This window comes from Microchirus variegatus, assembly GCF_963457635.1.
Source record: "Microchirus variegatus genome assembly, chromosome: 11".
NCBI lineage: Eukaryota > Metazoa > Chordata > Actinopteri > Pleuronectiformes > Soleidae > Microchirus > Microchirus variegatus.
Window position 1 is genome coordinate 2,385,428 of NC_139812.1, and position 22,201 is coordinate 2,407,628.

The following is a 22,201-nucleotide window of genomic DNA, read 5'->3' on the forward strand; positions in this document are numbered from 1 at the left end:
CCACCCCAACCCTATTCATTATTCAGATGTATAAACTCTGTTGTGGTGATGAGCCTGGGTTTCTCCAGTCTCTTCCTACGCAGCATCATTTGGTTCAAGCATATAAAACCTAAATCCAGGAATGTCCTCCTCCTCATCCTCTACTTTAGAAACATCACTGTCAGCCTCCTCTTCAGTTAACACTGCAGATCTACATTAGTGGCGATTAGAGCTGAAACAATTAATCGATTCATCGATTAATAATCAATTACTTAATTAATCGTCAACTATTTTGATAACGATGTGACTATGTTCTTTGTTTCTTTGCTCCACATAACAAAAAAATAAAATAAACAGAATCATTTTGGTTTGTGGACAAAAAAAGACGTTAGAGAACATAGTCATTTCCAACACTGATCAACGCTTTTATGGACCAAACGATTAATCGATTAATCAATAAAATAATCAAGGAAATAATCGACAGATTAATCGATTTCAAAAATAATTGTTAGTTGCAGCACTAGTGGCGATACGTCCTTGATAACAGACAGCAGGGCAGGCCGTCCTCCTTGTTTAACTATGACGTCATAGCTGCAGTTTGTAGGCTACAGTCAATGTCATTCCATATGGCAAAGAGAACACCCCACCCCCGCAGCTTGTTTTACTAGAAATATGCAAATTTGTAGAAGCCTGAGAGCCACGTCATGACAATTTTAAGGAACCTTCTGGATAGTGGACGACCTACTTATCCTCCAGCTCTCCTCTCTGTCAAATGCTTTCTTTCAGCAGCTTCTGAGGCTGTTTAATTCTTGAGGTTTGATTAAACAGCTGGGGGGTTTTTTCTTCTCAGAAATGGCCCCGCCCAGTTCCAGAATTTCCTCTGTGCAAACATGACATAATGTGCAGGGTCTCCACTGGGTTGGGTCTCTTGAATGATGAAACACATAAGGGTTTAGGCTGAAGAAAATTGGGCAAATGTTGCTTAATACCTCCTGCAGTCAGTTTGTGTAATGTACGTGTGTGTGTGTGTGTGTGTGTGTGTAGGACCTTCATTGGTATTGCGTTGTAGTATGTGTCACGTTTGTGTTTTCCCAGTGTTTGTGTGTGACACCACCACCCTCTAAATCACAACCAGATGGTTGCAGAGACAGAGAGAGTGAGTCAGTGTGAGCGTACCTCTCTCTCGGCCTCTGTGGTGGTGTCCAGCAGTTTCTCCAGCTCGGTGTGCATGGACGTCTCCAGCTGCTGCCGCATCATTTGCTGGAACTGAGCCATCCCTGTGTTGGCCACTCCAATTTTACTCAGACCTGGAAAGGAGAGATGAAGGCAGAGGGTTTCACACAGCTGCAACGTATTTGAAATTCTAACTTAGAACATATTCCGGACCCTAAGAATGCTTCTTGCCCCCACTTTTGCTCAATTCATCAACTCAAAACATGTGTGTAAGTCTTGTCTGTCACTGCCGCCAGCGCAGTTTGTCCACAAGTCAATTCCTTTGAAACATTCTTAGGTCTAAAATGATTCATTTATATGAATCATTTTATTGTTGTCTTTGTTTTTCCTCAAGCACTGATGTCGACTTTGTCCTAAAAAAAAGGTTACAGCTAGCAGTAAACTTGTAACTTACTAAATATCCATCGCCTATCTCTCACTCGCATTCCTACGCCTGGAGGTAAAGCCTTCATTCTAATAACAAAAACAATGATTTTTGTTCATGCCATTGGAATTTTGTACACATGCACAAACCAACAGGACACACCAGAGACAAAAAACACATACTTTCAAACCTCCCCAGCTCCCAACCACTAATCCACAGCATTAGACTTTGAATGAAGTGCATTTTACAAAAAATAAAAATGAAGTAGGGTGCTCTTTCCTACCTACAAAATGATAAATTGTTTTTAACGTCAAACAACTAACAGTTGTTAATGACATTAGATGGCAAAGTCACACAAAACGTGTTATGCTGTGTTCACACTGGACGTGATTTTCATGCAAAAGCGCGCCGATTGGCCAAGCTGATGCGAAAACCGCACGTTAAGTCAATGCACAGACCCCTGCACTTGCGTTTTGTATTAAATTATGAAACTGAGTAATTATTTAATTATGGATAATTACATTTTTGAATAAAAATGATGATGCATCAATAATCATTGCATCATCGAATCATAGCCCACTGAATTAGAGGGGCGACAGGAGCTCAGTGGTAGAGCGAGTCGTCTCTCAACTTAAATGTTGTTGGTTTCATTCCTGGATCCGCTAGTCTACATGCCAATGTGTCGTTGGGCAAGACACTTAAGCCTGTGTTGCTCCTGACGGCTGTGCTACACAGATGCACTGTACGAATGGGTTTGAATGAGTGAATGGCAAAACTGTAGTGTAAAGCAGCTTTGAGTGGTCATCAAAACCAGAAAAGCACTCTATAAATACAGACCATTTACCATCATAATCTAATAATGAGGTACTGTCCTAGACATTCCCACCCCATACATCAAGAAAATACAAATAGAGCACAAAACTTCACACATACTATAGGGATGGGAAATGTATCCAATTCAATGTAGTAACAGTGTAGTTATACCCTCTATAGCTAATACGAGCAAGGTAAGTGAAAGAAATGTAGCGCATAACTTTTAAATATAAACAAATGGGAAAGTTCCCGTTTATTCAGCCTTTTAGCTCCACGCTACCATCTGTGTTTCTCAGTGCAGCAGTGTTTAGAATTTGCAACATATTCATTGCAATAAATGATCTTATAACCTGTAGTAACGATACATAAATGCCTCTAATTTTTCCTCATCACACTCATATGAGGGTTTTTTAGCTGGGATAGAAGCAAAGCCTCTGAATGTTCTTTCATATAATTCAGACTGTATAGCACTATGTACCAAACTCATTTTCCATGTACCACTTGCTTCTGTAGATACAGCAGTCATTTCTCAAAGTGGAGTCTGTGGACCCCCGGGTGCTTTTGAATGGTTACAGTGTGTACCTAGTAAAAGAGGGATCATTTATTTTGAATCTATAACTATTTAGGTCATCATACACTAGCTGCACAGCCAAATGTGTGTCATACAAGTGGTCGCTGACTTTTTGCATTATGTGAAGGACTTGGTGTACTTACTCACTTACTGTTCAATGCTAGACTGTAGTCATAGTAATAAAGGTAAAAAAGTCGATTGAAAAGAGAAGATCGTATCCATAACAATGGAAAGTTTTATTTTTCAATGCCCCAAATGCTTAAATAAATGTTGGTAAAAAGAATTGTGACTAATGGCACAAAGAAAGAACATGTACAAAAAGGCTTACTGTATAAGCTTTACAGTGTTTGCTTGTAAAGTATGAATAAATAAATAAAACAAAAGTTAACTAATTCTGGCACAACAATATCTAATATAAAGAAAATGCAGTGTCTGTGCTGCTGCTGCTTGAATCCAGGTTCAGGGTTGTGGTCGTTGAATTCTGAAGAGCTTGTGGCGAGAGGTGAGGAGTAATCCTGTGATAAAGCCATGAAAAAGAAAAATATGTTGTGACAGATTCGAACCACTGTTACACTGCAGCAATGAATGAACTACACGTTATAATCAAACAAAAGCTCATTTGCAAACTCTACACTCAATCAGTCGACATAATCAGTATCTGTAATATGACTCCATAAAAACACGATAATTCATGCAGCACGTGCCGTACAGTAGACATGATGAACGCTCACGTCAGCACATATTTAGTCCTTTTACAACAGCATAGACCTGCAGGCGTAGCTTCTCACCTCTAAACCCGAACACTTTTGTCTGCTGTAAATGACACGCTAGTAGGAAACTTCCCGTAGAATAAACCTGACATGTTCTAACTTTCTTTTATGTGACGAAATAACTACAACTGATAAGTAATATTCCAGGAAAACATGAAAAATGACTGTACCTTGTCGGATGACATTGTCGTTTTTCTGCAACGTTGTGCAGATCTGAAGAGCAGTGGAGGAGGGGGTGTGTCTCAGTGTTTGAGTGGTATTTACGACAGCGCAATTACACTACGCAACTGTGAGTCAAACTGCTTGTGAGTTGAACATCTAAAATAATGCCACTGTGCATGAGATGTACCGGCAGTATTAAAAAGGTTTGTGAGTGCAATGGGTCAAATGAAAATAGATTACATTACCAGAGGAGGAAGGAAATGTTGTAGTATTGGCAGCATGTCAGCATTGAACAGGCTTCTGGTTTGGTCATTGTGGACAGTGATACTTTACTTTCAAATTTTCCAAGATGAAATGAAACTATGTACGTGTCGATTCTCATGAAAAAGATAAATATGATAAACTGACAAAGAAACCCATGACGCCATCATGGTGACTGTAACATTACACTCTATTTGACAGCATGGAACAGGATGGATGTGTCACAGGAAATAACCAAACACAGGATTAAAAAGAGTGAATGTCTAACCTCTGGTCTGTATTAAGAAAGAGATTAAAACCACAATGAACTTGTTTCTTTCACTGAGTCCTTGAGGAGCTGCCAGAATCTCTACAAACCGATTTTAATAGGTTTTGTCTGTGTTGTAAGAACTGTGTCCAGGGCTCAACTATAATTCAAATTTCCAGGATTCCTGACTATTTCTTATCTGATAAAGAACATTTTGTGAGAAATATTTTTTTACCAGATTTTTTTTATAAGATAATGCTAGTACCAGAATCTGGACAAAAAGTTATAGGCCAAAGGTTTATTGCTTATTGTTTATTGTTTGGCTTTTGTGTCTAAAGTAATAAAGTCCATTTGAAATGGTGACAGCTGTGTCTCACTCAGCTGTAGTGACATGGACTCATTCATCAAAAGTGGGGACTCCTAACTTTGAATTGGCAAATTTAACTTATAACACATCCATAGCATGTACTCGACTATTCTGTCATATACACAGGAGAGTGTGTGTGTGTGTATATATCTATAAATCTCTCTCTCCATATATATATATATACATATATATGCTTAACAAATGTATTAGACCATGACCCAAAGCCACAGTTGCCCTAATTTAACAGCATTAAATAATTTTTAATGTTGTTGTATGGGTTAATACACCAGTATTTAGACGCTCTTTAACCCGAAATGACATTTTCAATGCCTAAATATAATTATTATCGTTATCCATGAAGTTTCAAATTCACTGTTTTACAAAAACTAATAAACAGAACAGAACATTGTAAAGCACATGATTATTTAGTATAAGTACATGTGTAAACATGTGTACTCGTGTGTGTGTCTATGCAGACAGAAAAATCTGAGAAAGTTTACTTATGCAATTGCAATATGAACAAATACTGCTCGCCTTCAGACTGCACCACCTCGATACAAATAAAGTTCTCTGAATTCAATTAAAAGTACACTTTAGAAACATCCGAGAAGACTATTGAAAGTCATGACACGTAAAAGCATAGGAAATAATAGGTGATTATATATACACAATAATATCTACAAAGGTGAAACACCGTCCACAATCGTCCCACACTTACCCTCTACGTAAAGTGCCATGGTTCCTTCCAATTAGCGACCAATTCAGCAACACGTGCGGTAAAATAAGAAGTTAAATCCAAATACTTTAAAGTCCAATGAAGTTTCATAAAATGCCAGAGGGCAAAATGTAATTGTTTCAGAGGTGTGAAGAAAACCGCATCCCATCAACCTTCGCCCCCTCAAAAAAAAAAAATAATAATAAAGAAATAAAATGACACAAAACTTAAGACACATCCATACAGTCACAAACAGTGTCTCAGTGTGAAAACATGCTAGAGTAATTCCTTGGATGTGGAACTCGGAGGCTCTTATATTTCTTTTTACTCCTCATTGTGACCGCCTCTCATTTATCCAGCCCTCAGAAGACACACACGTCACAGATCCTGCTTGTGGCACACACACACACACACACACACACACACACACACACACACCCTCAGCCCATGTTTTTTTTTCGTTCTCGCCCCCCAGCTTACGTTTTATTACATTACATTTACATACAAGGGTCCACAACGAAAACACCCAGTCAAATATTTACAGTAGTGAACTGCCCACAAGCGCTAAAGGGCAGCTTCACACACACACACACACACACACACACACACACACACACACACACACACTGCGGAAATGATAGTGTGGGTGGATGAAAAAGGGTCAGTCGCGACTGCTTTTCGCCCAAGAAACATTGAATATCAACGCTGTGCACAACGATGTGCAACCAAGATAAACCGTGTCCCTGAACGCACCGCCACGAATAAAACCCTCAGATGACGACTGATACTTACAGGAGAAAACCTTTAGCTGCAAAAGCGAAACGGAAGACACACAATTCGAATGTTAAATATGGTGTAAATCTGAGCAGATTTAAGCATTTCCTTACTGCTTGGCGGTGGAATGTTGGCGGAGGTCGGCCTGGTCCCGATCCTGGTGCTGGTGCAGGTCTGAGGAACCACGGCAAAAAGGAAAGAAGCAGCGCGGTGCTCCTTTTTACGCCGATAACAGCTTGAACTCTGTAAACGTAGGGTTTCTGTGTGTTCCTTGTATATCGCTGAATGAAACACAAATCGAATCCCCTTTTTTTTTTTTTTAACCTAAGAAGTTAAAATATGTGATTAGTTTCACGTCTCTGAGCAGTGTTGACGTGGGACGTCACTGAGGACGTCAGCCAATGAGAACCAGAGCTCGTCTGTCACGTATTTTTGTTATCCAATTGATTTCTGCGACGTGCAATTCGTGTCCTGACATTCTCAGAAAACTACAAGAGCAATGTATTTAAAAAACGTTCTGTAACAAATTACGTTCTGTAACAATTATGAGTGAATGTAAAACTAATCCGCTTTAACCTGACCCCGCCCCCTTTATTTTAAACGGGGGGTTGGATAAGGACTGTATTTATCTCTAAAATCACATTTTGTGTGGACATTTTTACATCCATAAATGTAAATGGTCTGAAAGAAAAACACCACATTCACCAATTTAATCATTGGAAGCACTGATGAATAGAAAATCCACTCAGATTGTGTTTATTAAGCCTTGAATTACCCTTTCCTCTATTTCCATGACAGCTTAATTTAAGATAAATACTAAGAATGTATTGAAAAAAAAAAAAAACAGTTTAAACAGTTAAAATTATCCAAGTATCCAATAATTCATGTCAAAAACAGTTGTAGTGTTGCTCAGTATTATTTTCATTCAGCTTACTTCCACTACAGATTCAAATGTCATGATATAATTATTCGAATCAAATCATTTGAATAAATACGTAATTCCTTACAATTGTAATAGAGTATACAATACTAATACATATATAAATATGTCATAGCACATCCCTTCCTCATGCCCTGCTGATAAGTAAAACTGTTGACAAATGCTGCCCCCGCCTGTTAATATTGTTACACTGCACTCAATGCTGATGCAGTTTCAGGATGAGGCAAGTTTACCTTTTTAATTTTAAACGTGAGGTAGCAAGTGCCAAGAAATTTGACCTTGTGTACAAACACAAATCGTTCATATAATGAATAGTTAAGGAGGTTGCTTATTTATCTTGTTACAGCAGCCTAATCTGACCAGCTAGCCTGCACATTTCACACTTTGAAGGGGAGACTTAATGCAAACAAAGAAAAACATCCCTCATGGCCACCGTAGAGTGGAGAAGTTCTTCCTCCATTTGTTTCAATCTGCAGTCTCACCGTTCATTCATCATTCAACTTAAACTAGTGTCTACGAGATGAAAAACACACTTAGAACAACATTTCTCTTTCTTTTCATTATTGTTATTATTATGATTACTGATGGTTCACCTAATAAATTATCAATTCCAGTGTTTCACAACTTAATGCATCACCAAATATATATGTAACAACCATCCACTCACTTACCCCCACAGAAGAATATTAGAAGAAAACTGGTCACCAATTCAGTATATGCTGTATATTGTATGCGAGGTGGAGATATACTTGTGCATTATGATGTACAACATCCAGGCCAAAGGTGTTTCTGGTGTCTACAAAAAAGGAGGCCTATGCCATGTCATGACAGGAGACGTCTGATGACTATGAAGGACAACGACTACGGAGCTTTCCTAACTCAACATTGTCCAGTTATAGTTAAATAGTGTCACTGAAACATAAGTTTTTACTGTATAGCCTTTTAACACACAAGTATAAATAACATCAAATCAAGACATTACACAGACTCAATAATTCCCATAGGACACACACAGATGTAGACACTAGTGCAGGGGTTGATGGGAGTGCTTTATCACAGACGTGCATCTGGAGCGTTGGAGCATGGTGGCCCAGCAGGGTCTAGTCATGTTCCCACGAGACCCAGAGCTGCGTCTCTCTCCTCCACCAGCTCTGCTGCAGTAGCATTCATCTTGGATTGGGAGAAATCATTGATGGCCAGGCCATCCACAATCTTCCAGGACTTATCCTGAAGAAAACAGCAAACCTTGATTGTTGGATGTAGTTGCAAAATATGCTAAAATATTTACTCTTTTTTCCCCCAGTTTATCCACAAAGATGAAAATAAATCATCCTGTTTTGGCTGGTACTTCAATATCGCTCAGACATTAACTGCATACAGTTTTGAAAAATTGCTATTAATGTGAAAATCAATGACACAGATGGCATTCGTGTACTCTTTATTTAGAATGTCAATTGGTGAAACCTTTACAATTAAAATACATAACAAATTAACTGAGCAAGCGTGTAACCATGTACTCAAAACACATTTGATTATTCTCACCTTGATCTGGACAGGGAATGAGTAGATGAGGTCATCTGGGACTTTATATGAATTACCAGAAGAGTAAACTCCCATAGAGATGAACTCACCCTGAAAAAAAGAAAATAGATACACTAGTTTAAAATGATTGCTTCAAAATAAAATGAATGTGAGAAAGGTTCAAGTGTATGAGCCAAACCACTGCTGGAATGACAAAATGAGAGGCTCAATATCCACTTAAGTATTCTTTGCCATTTTAACAAGCATTGCCATCCATTTTATAATTTGACAATCATGTTTTCCATTTCTAGGTGTATTTACTGTGAATAGAAACACAAGCACACAGTTGAACTATTTAACAACCTGCATATTTAAGTAATTTTGGGGCAAATTTTAAACACATTGTACCAAGGGTAGTCAATTAAAATTCATTGACAGTGCATGGAATTGTACAGGTAATGTGTAAACAGTTTTTACCTCAGGGGTCCCAAACCAGATGTCTCTCATGTGGTCACAGATGGCCTTGGCGGCAGACATGGCACTTGACAGCTTCCTAGCCTTGATGACTGCGGCGCCTCTCTGCTGCACCGTCTACAACACCGTGGCAGTGGCAGCAAACAGGAAAAGGTGCTTTATTAAGCAGCTGACACTTGTGCCATATGTGAAAACAAAATGTCTCTTATAGTTCAATAGATGATAAAAAAGTGATCATCAAGCTCACAGTTATGAAATCTCCTCTGAGCCATGAATCATCCTTGACTGCATCGAAACAGGTGAGGTCACTACCGGATACATTGACCATGCAGTGGTGCACATCGGGGTACTGGGTCGACGAGTGGTTACCCCAGATGATCACATTCTTCACGTGGGTGGCAGGAACGCCACAGTGCATCGCTACCTAAAGGACACAAAGCAACTTCGGATTTCACGATCAGAAATAATAGAACAACAAACAGAAGGCTGTGAAAAGTCCAACTCCATGTTTTGTATGACATGTCTGTCTTCTTAGCCCTCATGCCAATACCAAAGACAATGTTCCATCCGATAGGTGGGTCCATTGCAGGGCCACACATGGAGCAAAACAATCATTCAACCAATCACTCTCACACCTACAGTCAATTTAGAGAGTCCAATTTACTTAATCCCCATATATTGCATGTTTTTGACTGTGTGAGGTAGCTGGAGAACCTGGAGAAAACCCATACGCACAGGAAAACATGCAAACTCCATGCAGAAAGGCTCTTGTTCCAAACGGGGTTCAAACCCGGGTCTTCTTTCTGCAAAGGCAAGAGCACTACCCACTACACCAACTGTGTGGCAAGAACAATGTTCCATTTTTATATATGTATACATGTATACATTTGTATAGACCATTAAGTAATCTGAATCCAATAGTCATTGAGAGGAGGCAGTTAAAGTAGCTCACCTGAGAGCGAGCCCTGTTGTGGTCCAGACGGGTGAGGCAGGAGAAATTCTCTTTGGGAATGGAGGGAGCAAACTTGGCTGCAATCAGACAGTTGGTGTTTGCAGGGTTTCCTACAACCAGCACCTGAAAATATATATAACAGCCTTAGGGTTAATAATAACAGACTAATAACAGCTCATAATCATCATATTCTCTTCCATTGGACAGATTTGGTTTATTCATTGAAAAGCTTGTTTCTATTGTGGGCTACACATCTGATTTTAAACAGACTGGTGCTGCAAAAAAGCAAATGATCAACATGTTTAAGCATGATAGAAAGTAAACGCATCCACATTCGGTGAAAATTCGCTTTTTAAAGCTCACATGGAGCAGAGTGGAAACGTGTTGGTCATTACCTTGACAGTCTTTTTGGCATACATATCCAGAGCACCTCCCTGGCTCTTGAAGATCGTCACGTTGGCTTTGAGCAGGTCTTTCCTCTCCATGCCCTCTCTCCTAGGCATGGAGCCCACCAAGATGGCTACATCCACGCCCTGGAAGGCCACGTCAAGCTGATCAGTCCCGATAATCTCTGTGAACATTGAATTTTAATTAAATTACTTCTGTTGATTCAAAGGATGTACAAGTCAATGCTATGCTAACATTTGGCTGTAAATTATTAATCTGACTACCTTTACACCAAACCAGTTGTGTTATTTAGTGTGTTTAATTTTCATCCTTGGACAAAGTAAGTAATGTATACAAGTAATTTCAACTGTGAACAATCAGAGCAGGTTTCCACGTCAGGTCCAATCTAATATAGAATTAATATTCTACAGTGAAAGTCCTAATAAGCAGTATTATTGCATGGCTGGACCCATCTCAGCATTATCTTTGCAACTTGTCAATGTCAATACAGGGGCCTCTCACATCCCCCATCCATACAAAGCAAACGACACAGCTATTTGAAAAGAAACTTCCAAATCACAATGGAGATGAGGCATAATGGAAACTCACAATGACAGCAGAACAGTGATGGACACATATTCATCAAGTAATCCATGGAAGGAAATAAATCCCAGCTTTTCTAAAGACCTAAAATTCTTACTATGCTGCAAACGGTCCTTGGAGTGAATGGATTTTATCACATTTCTAAATTCTAGTTTACATGAAAATAAAAAAAAGATACACAACTGCAAAGTCTATTATTTGGGATGTATCAATGATGATTTAAGATATAAAATTGATTAATTTGGAAAAACTGGATTAGTATAGCGAGCTGTCCTCGCCTATCGCCCTATGTCAGCTGAGATGGGCACAGCACCCACGCGACCCTCTGGTGGAGGATAAAGTGGAAGATGATGGATGAAGGGATGGATTACTATTGACTTGGCTCCTTCTATACTGTGCATTTACATCAAAAGCCATTACACGACAATGATAAAATGGAGCAAGCTTGGGGCAAAAGGGTGGGTATCATGGAATAGCTCTATCATAATCATTTGAAAAGACAGAACTTCTAGAGAGCACCTGTTTCATGACACATTAAACATGTCAGGTCAAATCTATAGTTTAGACAAGTAGACTAAGTTGTGATATTTGATGCAAGTGTGCCATTAAGTCCAGTGTCTCCCTTCCAGTATTGTGTTATCATTATGTCAGTTCTACAGCACTGCAGCGCTCTTGAAGACCTTGGAGGGTAGCTCCTCTGCATCCCATATTGGTTCAAACATATACAGCCTCACCTAGAAATGTCCTCCTCATCATGCTCTTCCTAAGAAACATCACTCTCAGCTTTTTTGGTTAACACCACAGCTGTAGGTGACGCTGTTGGTGAGAAATCATCCATAGCAGAGAGTAGGCTGTCTTCCTTGTTAACCTATGTCATCATGTCTACTCTGAACAGCAAATCAATATGGTGACAAGACCGTCTGTGAGACTGCCTCACAGCTTGTTTTAAATGGAAATGTGAAAATATGCAGAAGCCAACAGTCATGTCATGAGGACTTTCAATGGTTACCTCTCAGAAGTGGGAGAGCACAGTCCTGTAGCTCCATGACAACGCCATTGAGGACAGATAACATTGGTGTAATGTCCAAAAGGAGCAAGATGATTGGCTGGAATGGGGAGTAAGAAGACAGTGGGATGAATAGTATGGAAAGAATGGAACACTGGATGGAATGGAACACACCATAAGAGCCACATGTAACAAAATGTCATAGGAGGACTTGTCTGTAGAAAAACAATGTAAAGAGCTGAGACTAAATAGCTAAAAAAAAGTGGACCCAAATCTTTAATTTACTCCAAGGACAAGATTTTGTGACACTGCCACAGTGAGATGTGAGAACTGAGTGTCCCGTCTTTACCTGATCTTTGCCAAACACATCTCCTTTGGCAATGCTGAACAACAGGGAATAGGCAATGTTCCCGGCTGCACCGGTCACCACAACTCTAATAGGTTCAGACTGGAAACACAAGGCACATAACATTGTTGTTAGCGTACAACAGCATTGTTTTCAGTTGTACTGCACCAACAGGTATGAATGGCAGAGGACAGTTCAATTGTTCAACAGCAGAGGGCTGGGCGTGAATTATCACACACAGGATTTACTAAAGCACTGGTACTAGTTCAAATATAGACTCTCCCCCTTCCACGCAGCACTATTGGATAACAAAACCAGGCTTCAAAAAAGTTATCAATTTCATCTCCATCTTTTCAAATTATCTCACCATTAAATCTGAGAACTCATTAAATCTCCCAAACTAGCAAACTAGCAAAGATACAATTAAAAATGGCTTTATAAAAGTAGGAAATGAGATACGATTTGTTGCGTCGTGTGGGGATTCAAACAATATCGTTAACGCAACTTCAACCAACTTTTATAACTTATTAAATTAAATGCAATAATCATGTGGGTACTAAAATAAAAACAAGTATATGTGCCAACACGACACTCACCATGTCAGGACGCGACGTCGGACTGCAAACACCCGCACACCTCAGAAGCCTGGGAGTATTATAGGAACTGGATTGGCACTGCCTCTTTAACGTGGTTCATTCCTCTGAAGCTGCTCACTCACCCATGGGCAGAATTCACAACACCTATTTAAAGCCTCTGTCAATTGCGACACTCGTGACTGCAACACGGCAGACTAGGGAACCAGGGAGTTGTAGTTTTTTGTATAGTTTGTGTTTTCTTTCAAGGAAAAGGACAACCTATTCTCAACAAACTTGCTCACACATAGGGAAAGAAGACGTTTCTGTCTGTGGCAATACACATACTTACAGAATATTGTTATTTACTCAATAAATGAGTGACGGTAACGTGTATAGTTGAGCTAGTTAAGCTAGGTAGCTAGTTAGCATAGCCTTTTAAGTACCGCTTGTGGTTGCTTAGCGACCTGGCTAGCTAGCGTCGAGAGCGCTGTTTGGTAGCTACGGTAGCTTAGCCACTAGCCTAGCTAAAAGCAATTGGATATCAACTAACAACTCGTGCTAATATATAGGAAGTAACACGGGTTTGTCAATCGACCGTTTTCATTGCAAAAGCAGGTTAGGTTGATGAGTTTGTGTAATGCTAAAACCTGGTGGAGCACAATATAGGATCAAACTAACAGTTTACCTTTACAGCGAGCAGCGTGTGTTTACTTCTGCACAGTTACGGTCAAGTTAATCAACACTGAAGCAGAGTAGCAGCATGGGAGAGATCGGAAGAGGAGTTTTCCCTCTTACGTCAATGTGGCATTAAAGGTAAGTTGTTGGTAATAACCCGTCTCATCTATTCCCTCATCTGTTGTTGGTGTGTGCGTGCGTGCGTGCGTGCGTGTGATGGGTAAAGTTCTGTATTCAGTCAAGTTTAAATTACCTCACAGAATGTGTCTCATGTTTGAGCTGCTTTATGTTTGACTCTCCATATGATGAGTTTAAAAAAAGAAAATAAATTGTGAATCAGAAATAGCTCAGGTAATGGTGTCATTCTGTGGTTTGCTTTGGTAGCTTTAGTAAGTGACAGCCAGGATGAGCCAATATGATACTCACTATCTATCCAATACCATCAAAATCAGTGGATCAGATATCAGACAGGTAAAATTTGATACAATCCAAAAATCCAATATATATCACTTGTCATCTCTGATGGACTATAAAAGCGTAAGTAAAAACCAGCATTCTAGCTGAGTCATGTTTTGGATTGTTCTTGTTCTTCTTCATGGGAGAAGACTTTGATAAACAGTTGTAGACTATCTTGAAGTGGCATAAATGTGTTGTTAACAGCTTCATAGTTTAAAAGGTCTAAAATGACTGTATTGGACTGATATCAGTATCGGCAAGCACTCAGGTTTGTGATATTGGTATCGGACACAAAAAAGTGGTCTTGTGCGATTCCCTAATTTCGACATTAGGAAATTCAAAATCAAAGTAAAAAATGTTTTATTCAAGGATCTCAAATATCTGCTTTTCATGGTCTTAAATCATAGAAAATGTATATAGGATAATGATGAGTTTAAATATGTTCTATTTCCATTCCTGTGACATTAATCTTGTCCTCCTGGACATATGTCCACTTTATTCATCACAAAAGGTGCAAAAGGTTAAGATGTTGATGTGTTGTCTTTTTAAGTAGTCCCTTCATCTTTGGTTCTACAGTTAGAGAGATGTAACATTGTTTTTAGCTGAGAGGAGGACCCCATAGAGGTCTGGTGTTTGGTGAGTGTGGTCATCAATGTTTGATGGCCTCATTATAGGCTCATTACATGAGGAGAGAGCATAATGTTGTTAACCTGACTGACTGTGGTTGTGTTGTCACTGTAGTCCAGGGGTCCCAAGTTAGATTTTCTCAACAAGTATATGAAAAACCCTGGAAAATAACAGTCTGCTTATATCCATCCATTTTCTGCCGCTTTATCCTCCACATGAAACATGCAATGATGCCACTGATGATGTGTTCTCTGCTGTTGAAGGGACTTCTTTAGCATTTCTAGTATTGATTAAAACTGATTAAAAAATAAGTAATACTAGTATTAGTACTACTTATTAATAAATAAAACATATTTTATTTATTGATAATTATTAGGCATCTGCAATCATGTTATAACTATACTTTTTCACATAGGGCCAGGTGGTATGGCCAAACACATGATCATGAATAAGAGGTTTACAATCTATAATTCAATGAACTAATTGTTTTTATAAGGAACCCCACACACAATGGTAAACCTGGTTTGATTGGTCAATGTCCAAACATGATTAAAGGCGTTCTTTTAACCTGACAGAAAAATGTTAATGGTATCCTTAGACATCAATAGTAACAATTCAAGTATGATTAGTTGAAATGATCATTAATGTGATTATTGATTATAACCCTTTTGTTAAAGGCCTGTGTCTGTGCAGGCGTGGAAATGTCTGTCTCAATAAGCTGCACGGCAAACATCACTTGCCTCGAATCATGTCTGTATTTACAGTAAACCCTCCAGCTGCTTGCTTTTGTGCTTTAGATCATAACGGCCATAAAATGTACATTTTTACATTTACATGTTCTGCTTGACTTTCAAATATAAATAAGTCGCAGTTAGTTTACATACAAACCAGTGTCAAACCAGTTCACACAATGCCGCTGTGCACAAAAAGTGATTTAATGTCAAAACAAATGTAGGCAAAGTGAGATGGCTGCAGACATGGTGGAGAATGACTGAAAATACAGAGAAGAGCCCATGAAAAGTTTCAGAAGTTAATTCTACTGCTCAAAAAACACAGTATTTCAGTAGTTTAACCCTTAGAACACAGTGCATTTCGGCAGATTTTTCCATTACTATGTTTAAACATTCAGTTTATAAAGAGGCTATAAGAATGTGTAATATGTCGCGTATGAGAAAAATTATACCATGATATGTGTTGTTACTAAATTATTGACCATTAACCATGTAGCCCTAATATGTCCTCCACATTCCTTTTTAAATTTAATATATTTGTATTGCTTCCAATTGTTACATTTTCACATACAATTTAACAATTTTATTTATCAAACATCTACATATTGTATTTATTTTTTTATGCAGAAAAAAAAGTTAATAGCACTAATGCTAAATCAGTAGTTTTCCGGGAAATAACTGCCTACTGTCTCGATGTGAAAAATTTTAATATTTTTTTTCCTTTTCGTCAAAGATCCTGATTTTCTATATTAACATCATCAAAATGAACCAGACCTGGCTTTACTTCCTGTGTTTTCATCTGCTAGTGATGGTAGTGGCTGGCACTGACGCCGCCATCCCTCTCTCAGAAGGTTCTGCGCTTGATCGCTGGATTCAGAGCTGTTTGTAGCAGCTGCCACAGCCGGACAGTTTCTCTCAGCTCTTGTTACATTTGCTCCTCTGTGTGGTACAGTATGTGCTTATGGAGGTTCTGGGTGTCCGTGTGAAAGAAACAGGTGCTCACTACTGTCTTTCATATCAATCAATATACTGTGACACTGCGTTTAGTGTACTGATCGGAAAGGTTTTGAAATGTGTATTTTCTAACCATAAACCGGTGCTTAGTTTAAATCATCTGAGATCTATTTCCCTCAGATGTTGACCAGCTCACCCCAGAACTAATGGAGCAAATATTGAGCTTCAGAAATCTGTCAAATGAATGAGAATATTGACCCATATCTGTGAGACGTGAATGTAGAAAATGCTTCCTAAAACTAAAATGTAAAGATTCATAATAATAATACATAATAACAATGTTGTCAATCTAAAAATTGGACAGTAAAGTAAAGAAAGAATACTTTTGCCAATAGCATGAACAATGATTCATACTATAAGACATTAGTTTTGTATCATATACAGTAAGTTGTTGCTGAGGACTAAAGGTTATCCCTTACAAAATGTAAAGATTATATCACCGTCATTTGTTCTACTTTGTGACCTTCTGGTTCAGTTCAGGACAAAATAATTATAGGTGACAGCTACACTGTTAGACTTGAAGTTTTCATGTGGTTGCCAAACTCACTGAAGATTTTCTTCTGGCATGGCTCTTGACATTTTTGTGGGTCTGGATGATTGACATCCTCCCAGTGCTGTTCAACCATGTAAGCTTCATATGTGATCAAGTATCCGTGCTGGTAAATTTAGATGAACAATCATTCAATATAAGAATAACGATCATTGTCTTACAATAACTTACATCAATCCACGTTTGCTAAATGGATAATGTTATGTTATGTGAGATTAGGATTAGTGGTAAATGCATGTTTAGTTCTGACTTTTGTGCCATTTTCTCTTTCAAAATGTTGATCATCTGAGAGATATTTTTTTATCCTGTGCAACCACATTAATTTGTCACTTCATGTGATAATATGATCTTTAAATATGATCTTTCCAAACATATGTACCCAACTAACTCAAACCAAAACAAAGCGTTCAGTAACTTCAGTGGTCCACTAAAGCTTGCATGACAATTTTGACTCTGGCATTAGTTTCCTCACAGAAAAGGAAATTACTTTAGACTTAAAATCAGTTTTTCACTTGAGACAGTTATGGCTTTACTTGAGTGCACATTTAAACTCTGTTGTTGTTGCTGTAACTGTATTTGTCAAGTTACACATCGGTGTTGACATGAGGGGATTAGACATACTTTGTCTCTGCGAAAAAAGGAAATCGGAATGAAACCAAAAACATCAGCGGGACAGGACACATGATAAGATCTGGTGCCAGTTTGCCACGCCATGCCGACCTGATCCTCTGTGTGTGTGTCTGTAAAAACAAAGGGCCCAGACCTGGAACAGCACAGATGCAAGTGGGAAAGTTTAAACTTGCAAAAATCCTATACCATACACATAGAACTTGCTCAACGCTGAGCAATGCTGCAATTCTACACACTGTGTCTGCCACTGATCCCTGTCCTCCGTCCACTCCATCTCCTCCTTTATCCTTCCCTCGTCACTCCTCCATCTCCACCCTCTCTGTCTTGTCTCACTGCTCGGTCACTTGTCCTCGCACAGTGCACCTGAGTGACCCAGGTCACGTTGGCAGCTGGGAGACAGAGAGCCAGCACATCGCTCTCCATATCGCTCTTCCATCTCCACAGTTAGACCAAATAGCCCTCACAATGCACCGGCAGTCACACAAAAGCAAACTTGAGCAACATACAAAACAATAAGCGATTACATCATCATCAAAACTATCTCCTGTATCATATCCTTTATCCATTATCACTCGGCTTTGCGGCATATTTGTGTCTTAACGGTGTCATCGTCAGATTAGCTGATGAAGCTTTAGATCAGGTGGAGCACTATAGTGCAGTAAATGTTATAAATTCCCAATGTTTTTCAGAACAAACCTGTGTGACCTCATCCTGTCATTTTTGTGTACATGCAGTAATCACAATAAAACACTAGGTGGCAGCATTTGCCCTGATTAAGACTGCTGTTGTTGGACTTCTCTTTACATAGACGTTGATGGATTTGCGTGAAGACTCTCCAGAAACACTTGTTGCTGCATGTGACAGTAGTGTTGCCTTCAGGACGTGGGCTCATGATATGAAAGTCATAAGTTCAAATTTACTGCACTGTTTTAAAACAAGAAGCGTTTACAATATCTCTAAATGTGCTTGCTCAACATATATTTGTAGAAATTGCCTCCAAGGCTGCAACACACACTTGAATTTCAACCTTGTCTGTCTTTGAAGATTTTGCTTTGCTTTTAAAACTGTTTTTAAAGTGCTTAAACCTCTGAAGACAAACTCTCCTGTCTTTAAGCCTATTATGATTAATAAATGCGGCTTTTGTGACAGATTGCGAGCTGCACCAAAAAGTAAAAGAATTGTCATTGTACATGTTAATTGCTATATACGATAGTTTAAATTATCCGTGTGTGTTACTACTGTATAGTTTACATATATATATGGCCATTATTTCACTTAATCCCCCAGCGTGACATTATGTTAAACCATTCTTTAGTTGAATTGAAGTCTCATATTCGTGTGTTGTGCAGAAAATAACTCATTTTCAATACATTATGCATCGGTTGCTTCCATAATTAGCCTGCAGATCCATTTGAGTCGATGCTATTGTGTGGTTTTGGCACTTTTACAACAAGGCCTCGAGGCGTGTGAGCGTTTCCAGCCGGCCTCAGAGGTACCCATGACCACTCTGAGTTTCTTTTCTCACTGATTGACTGTGATTGAAACCTGAGAAGGATTTCTTTTTCTGGCCAAGTGTTGGCTTGCTCTGGGGGACAAAGACAACCAAGCTCTCAATCACAGAGAACACAGACGGACCCCTACAAATAGACCAGGCAACTTCTTGGCACTGATGCAGAACTATTCAATTAAACCTCATTATATCCACACACTGAGCCACACCCACAGGTATTTCATCCTCTGAGCAATCCACACTGTCTCCCTTCATCTAACTCCCTGAGGTGTTTGCGAAGGGAAATTGTCCATGGAATAGTTTTGATGGAATCACACTTCATATTAAGACAACTACATATTTCATAGCACTTGACGGACTGATTGATGGGAGTGTATCTTCATTTTCCTTGTGCGTCACTGCCCCAGAAGATCTTTATCATCAACAGTAAAATGAAGGATCATGGCCCGGCTTGTTTCAAAGAGGAGAGTTATTGTTCACCTGCCGTCAAAGTCTTTTGAGTGTTTCCTGGTGTGAGTATCTGAAGCGTCTTCAACTGTAAACACACTCAGTAGTTGCCTCGCTTTGGTCACAAGGTGGCATCAAACCCCCACATGATAACATTCTGCCGCTATCCCAACTGAAAGCACACTCTCCATTCTCTCTGCTGTTGACAGCAACCAACACTAAAAAGTCACTGAGGGATTACCAAAAATGTGGCAGCAACAGTTTTCCTGGATCCGCGGCCAGCTGATGTGGCAGCAAACCCACATCGGCTGGGGAGCAAGGTGGTTCACGTTTTTTTTTTTTTTTTTTTTTTTAATCAATGGACCTGTTGTTTTAGCAGCACAAGGCCAATCCTAGTCCATTCGCACCACCTTTCATTACCCTCAAAAAAACCTCCAAATCCATCCAACTGGACCAGTGACGGCAACTCGCTGCTGATGCTGGCGGTCACACCCCTCTGCACAGCCATAATGGGCCACGGCACAATTGGGGGCCACGTAACCGACAACATTCCCGGCCCTTCCAAGAGGCCGGTTGCCTGCAGGTTACCAGCAACACTGCTTGTCCCTGTTTGTCTGCACTCACTAAAAGGAAAGAATGTTTTCCCCCACAACATAGCTGTGCGGGGATTAAGGCCCATTCTGAGTGGCCCCGGGTCGTGCAGCAGATGTTAGCTAGGATAGCGCTCGTTGCTGTGCCGACAGTGAGCCGGCGGGATCGGCCCGCCCAGACGACGTTAAGCCTATGTACATGTATGGGAGAAGAGGGGGGAGTTGGAGGGCCTGTCACACATTAAAGAGAATGGCGGTGGGAAATTTGTCACAGTGGTCACACACTAATTCATCTGCACTGTCTCTAATCGTCATCGCACACATAGAGAGCCGGAGAGTTGCACATGGTTAGCCTCATGCTAATTTGTAGTTGGGTCCAATTGAGATTCTGACATCACTGTTCAATACACTACATCATGTAGCTGCACATTGTCGACACCTTTCTTCATTGGTGTCTGATAAGTGTGACTATTCCTGCAGATTTTAAACCAACAGTTGAATGTCATCTGTCAAAATCACTTCCTCTGTGTAGGTGTTGGCTTTTACCCTCTCACATGATGTTTTAATGGGATCCGTTGTTTTTCACTGCAAAAATCTCAAGTGCTTGTCACACAGAGCAAAATGACATGCTTAATTTTTTTTCCAGTTTCAGTACCAATGCATGTACTGTATTTGAATTGCTGAATATTGAAACGGATCAGAATATGAGTAGTAGTAGTATAGTATTATTAATTACTTAATTTCATATATATATATATTGTTATATGTGAAGATTACATGAGACTGCACAACATTTACTTAAAGAAAGCTTCACATAAAACCTCTAAGTTTCACAAAGAAGTTGGAATCTTTCAGAATCTCTTGATTCAATTCCTGATTCTTGAAATCGCGATTTAATTTAAAATCCATTATTTAATTCAAAGCTATTTCCGATTCAAAATCATTTTGATTCACTACTTAGAACTGCCGATTTGAGGGTCTACTCTGCTATTGTGTACTAAGAACAGTTCTGTTATTGTGATTTGGTAGCTTTTATACCTGGAAATATTTTGTGTAACCACAAGCAATTCCAAGAAAGGTTACGTGAGGTTATGACAAACCTTGGCTCACTTGCAATCATAAAACTGAAGCCTTCATTTTCTACCATGCTTTAAGGACGGAGGTCTTTTGAAATAGAAAAAAGCTATGCCAAATAAAACTGAAGCAATGTTATTTGCTTATTTATTTATTTTAGATTGGTTAAGCTTAGGAACTTTTGAATTGATCAGAAAACTTTGAGGATAATTAATGTTTCTTATATGCAAACATGTTTTTTGCACAGCCATGTGTTATCAATTCATTGCTGTAAATGCCTGTATATGAGTGCAAAAGTAATACAATGATGGGGAATACATTATACGATCAACATAATTGCCTTATAACTTATATCTTGGGTCTATTATTACAGATTGTTGTAGATGCTCCTCTCATGCAGGTTGACTTAAACTGAATGTAGGTGTGAATGTGAGCTTTAAATGGTTGCCTGGATGTTAGCCCTGTGACAGACTGGTGACCTGTCCATGTTCTACCCTGTCTCTTTCCCAGTGTTAGCTGTGATTGGCTCCAACTCCACTCATGCCCTTTAAATGATAAGCTGTGTAGATAGCGAAGAAACATTCATATTTGTATGTATGTTATGACATGTGTGGCAATATTAAATGAAACCTGATACCTGACATTTTATTGAATGCATTTCATCCAGTAATGAGTGAAGAGGCAATAATATAAAAAAGGATGTTGAACTACTAAAGGTTTGCTGCAGATTGTAATTTCTGCTCTGTATTTTGCATTTTTGTTTCCAACTTCCAACTTCCTACTCTAAACCGTTACAATAAACTTAAACAGTGAACTCTGTTTGAGTTGTATAACCGT

The 22,201-nt window shown here is 39.2% G+C and overlaps 3 protein-coding genes across 3 annotated transcripts in view; 1 reads left to right on the forward strand and 2 right to left on the reverse strand.

Moving 5' to 3' along the window:
• The window catches only part of LOC310934297 (UTP--glucose-1-phosphate uridylyltransferase-like), a gene marked incomplete at its 5' end in the record, with an annotated part of 30,889 nt that extends 25,385 nt beyond the window's left edge, over nucleotides 1–5,504 (reverse strand). The window contains 2 exons of the mRNA XM_083897991.1: nucleotides 1,156–1,286; nucleotides 5,486–5,504. Of these exons, the coding sequence (XP_083754117.1) occupies nucleotides 1,156–1,286; nucleotides 5,486–5,504 (150 nt within the window). The remainder of the gene's footprint in view (nucleotides 1–1,155; nucleotides 1,287–5,485) is intronic.
• Nucleotides 5,505–7,051: 1,547 nt separating this feature from the next.
• Nucleotides 7,052–13,170, reverse strand: LOC310933671 (malate dehydrogenase, cytoplasmic-like). The gene is made up of 9 exons (XM_083897212.1): nucleotides 13,082–13,170; nucleotides 12,489–12,587; nucleotides 12,143–12,239; nucleotides 10,539–10,714; nucleotides 10,144–10,266; nucleotides 9,439–9,615; nucleotides 9,195–9,308; nucleotides 8,739–8,828; nucleotides 7,052–8,423 (listed from the first exon to the last, which is right to left on the reverse strand). Exons 1-9 carry the CDS (start codon nucleotides 13,082–13,084, stop codon nucleotides 8,301–8,303), a joined length of 1,002 nt encoding a protein of 333 aa, XP_083753338.1. The 5' UTR covers nucleotides 13,085–13,170; the 3' UTR covers nucleotides 7,052–8,300.
• Nucleotides 13,171–13,796: 626 nt separating this feature from the next.
• wdpcp (WD repeat containing planar cell polarity effector) overlaps nucleotides 13,797–22,201 on the forward strand; it is a gene marked incomplete at its 3' end in the record, with an annotated part of 94,650 nt that continues 86,245 nt past the window's right edge. The window contains exon 1 of the mRNA XM_083897992.1: nucleotides 13,797–13,873. The remainder of the gene's footprint in view (nucleotides 13,874–22,201) is intronic.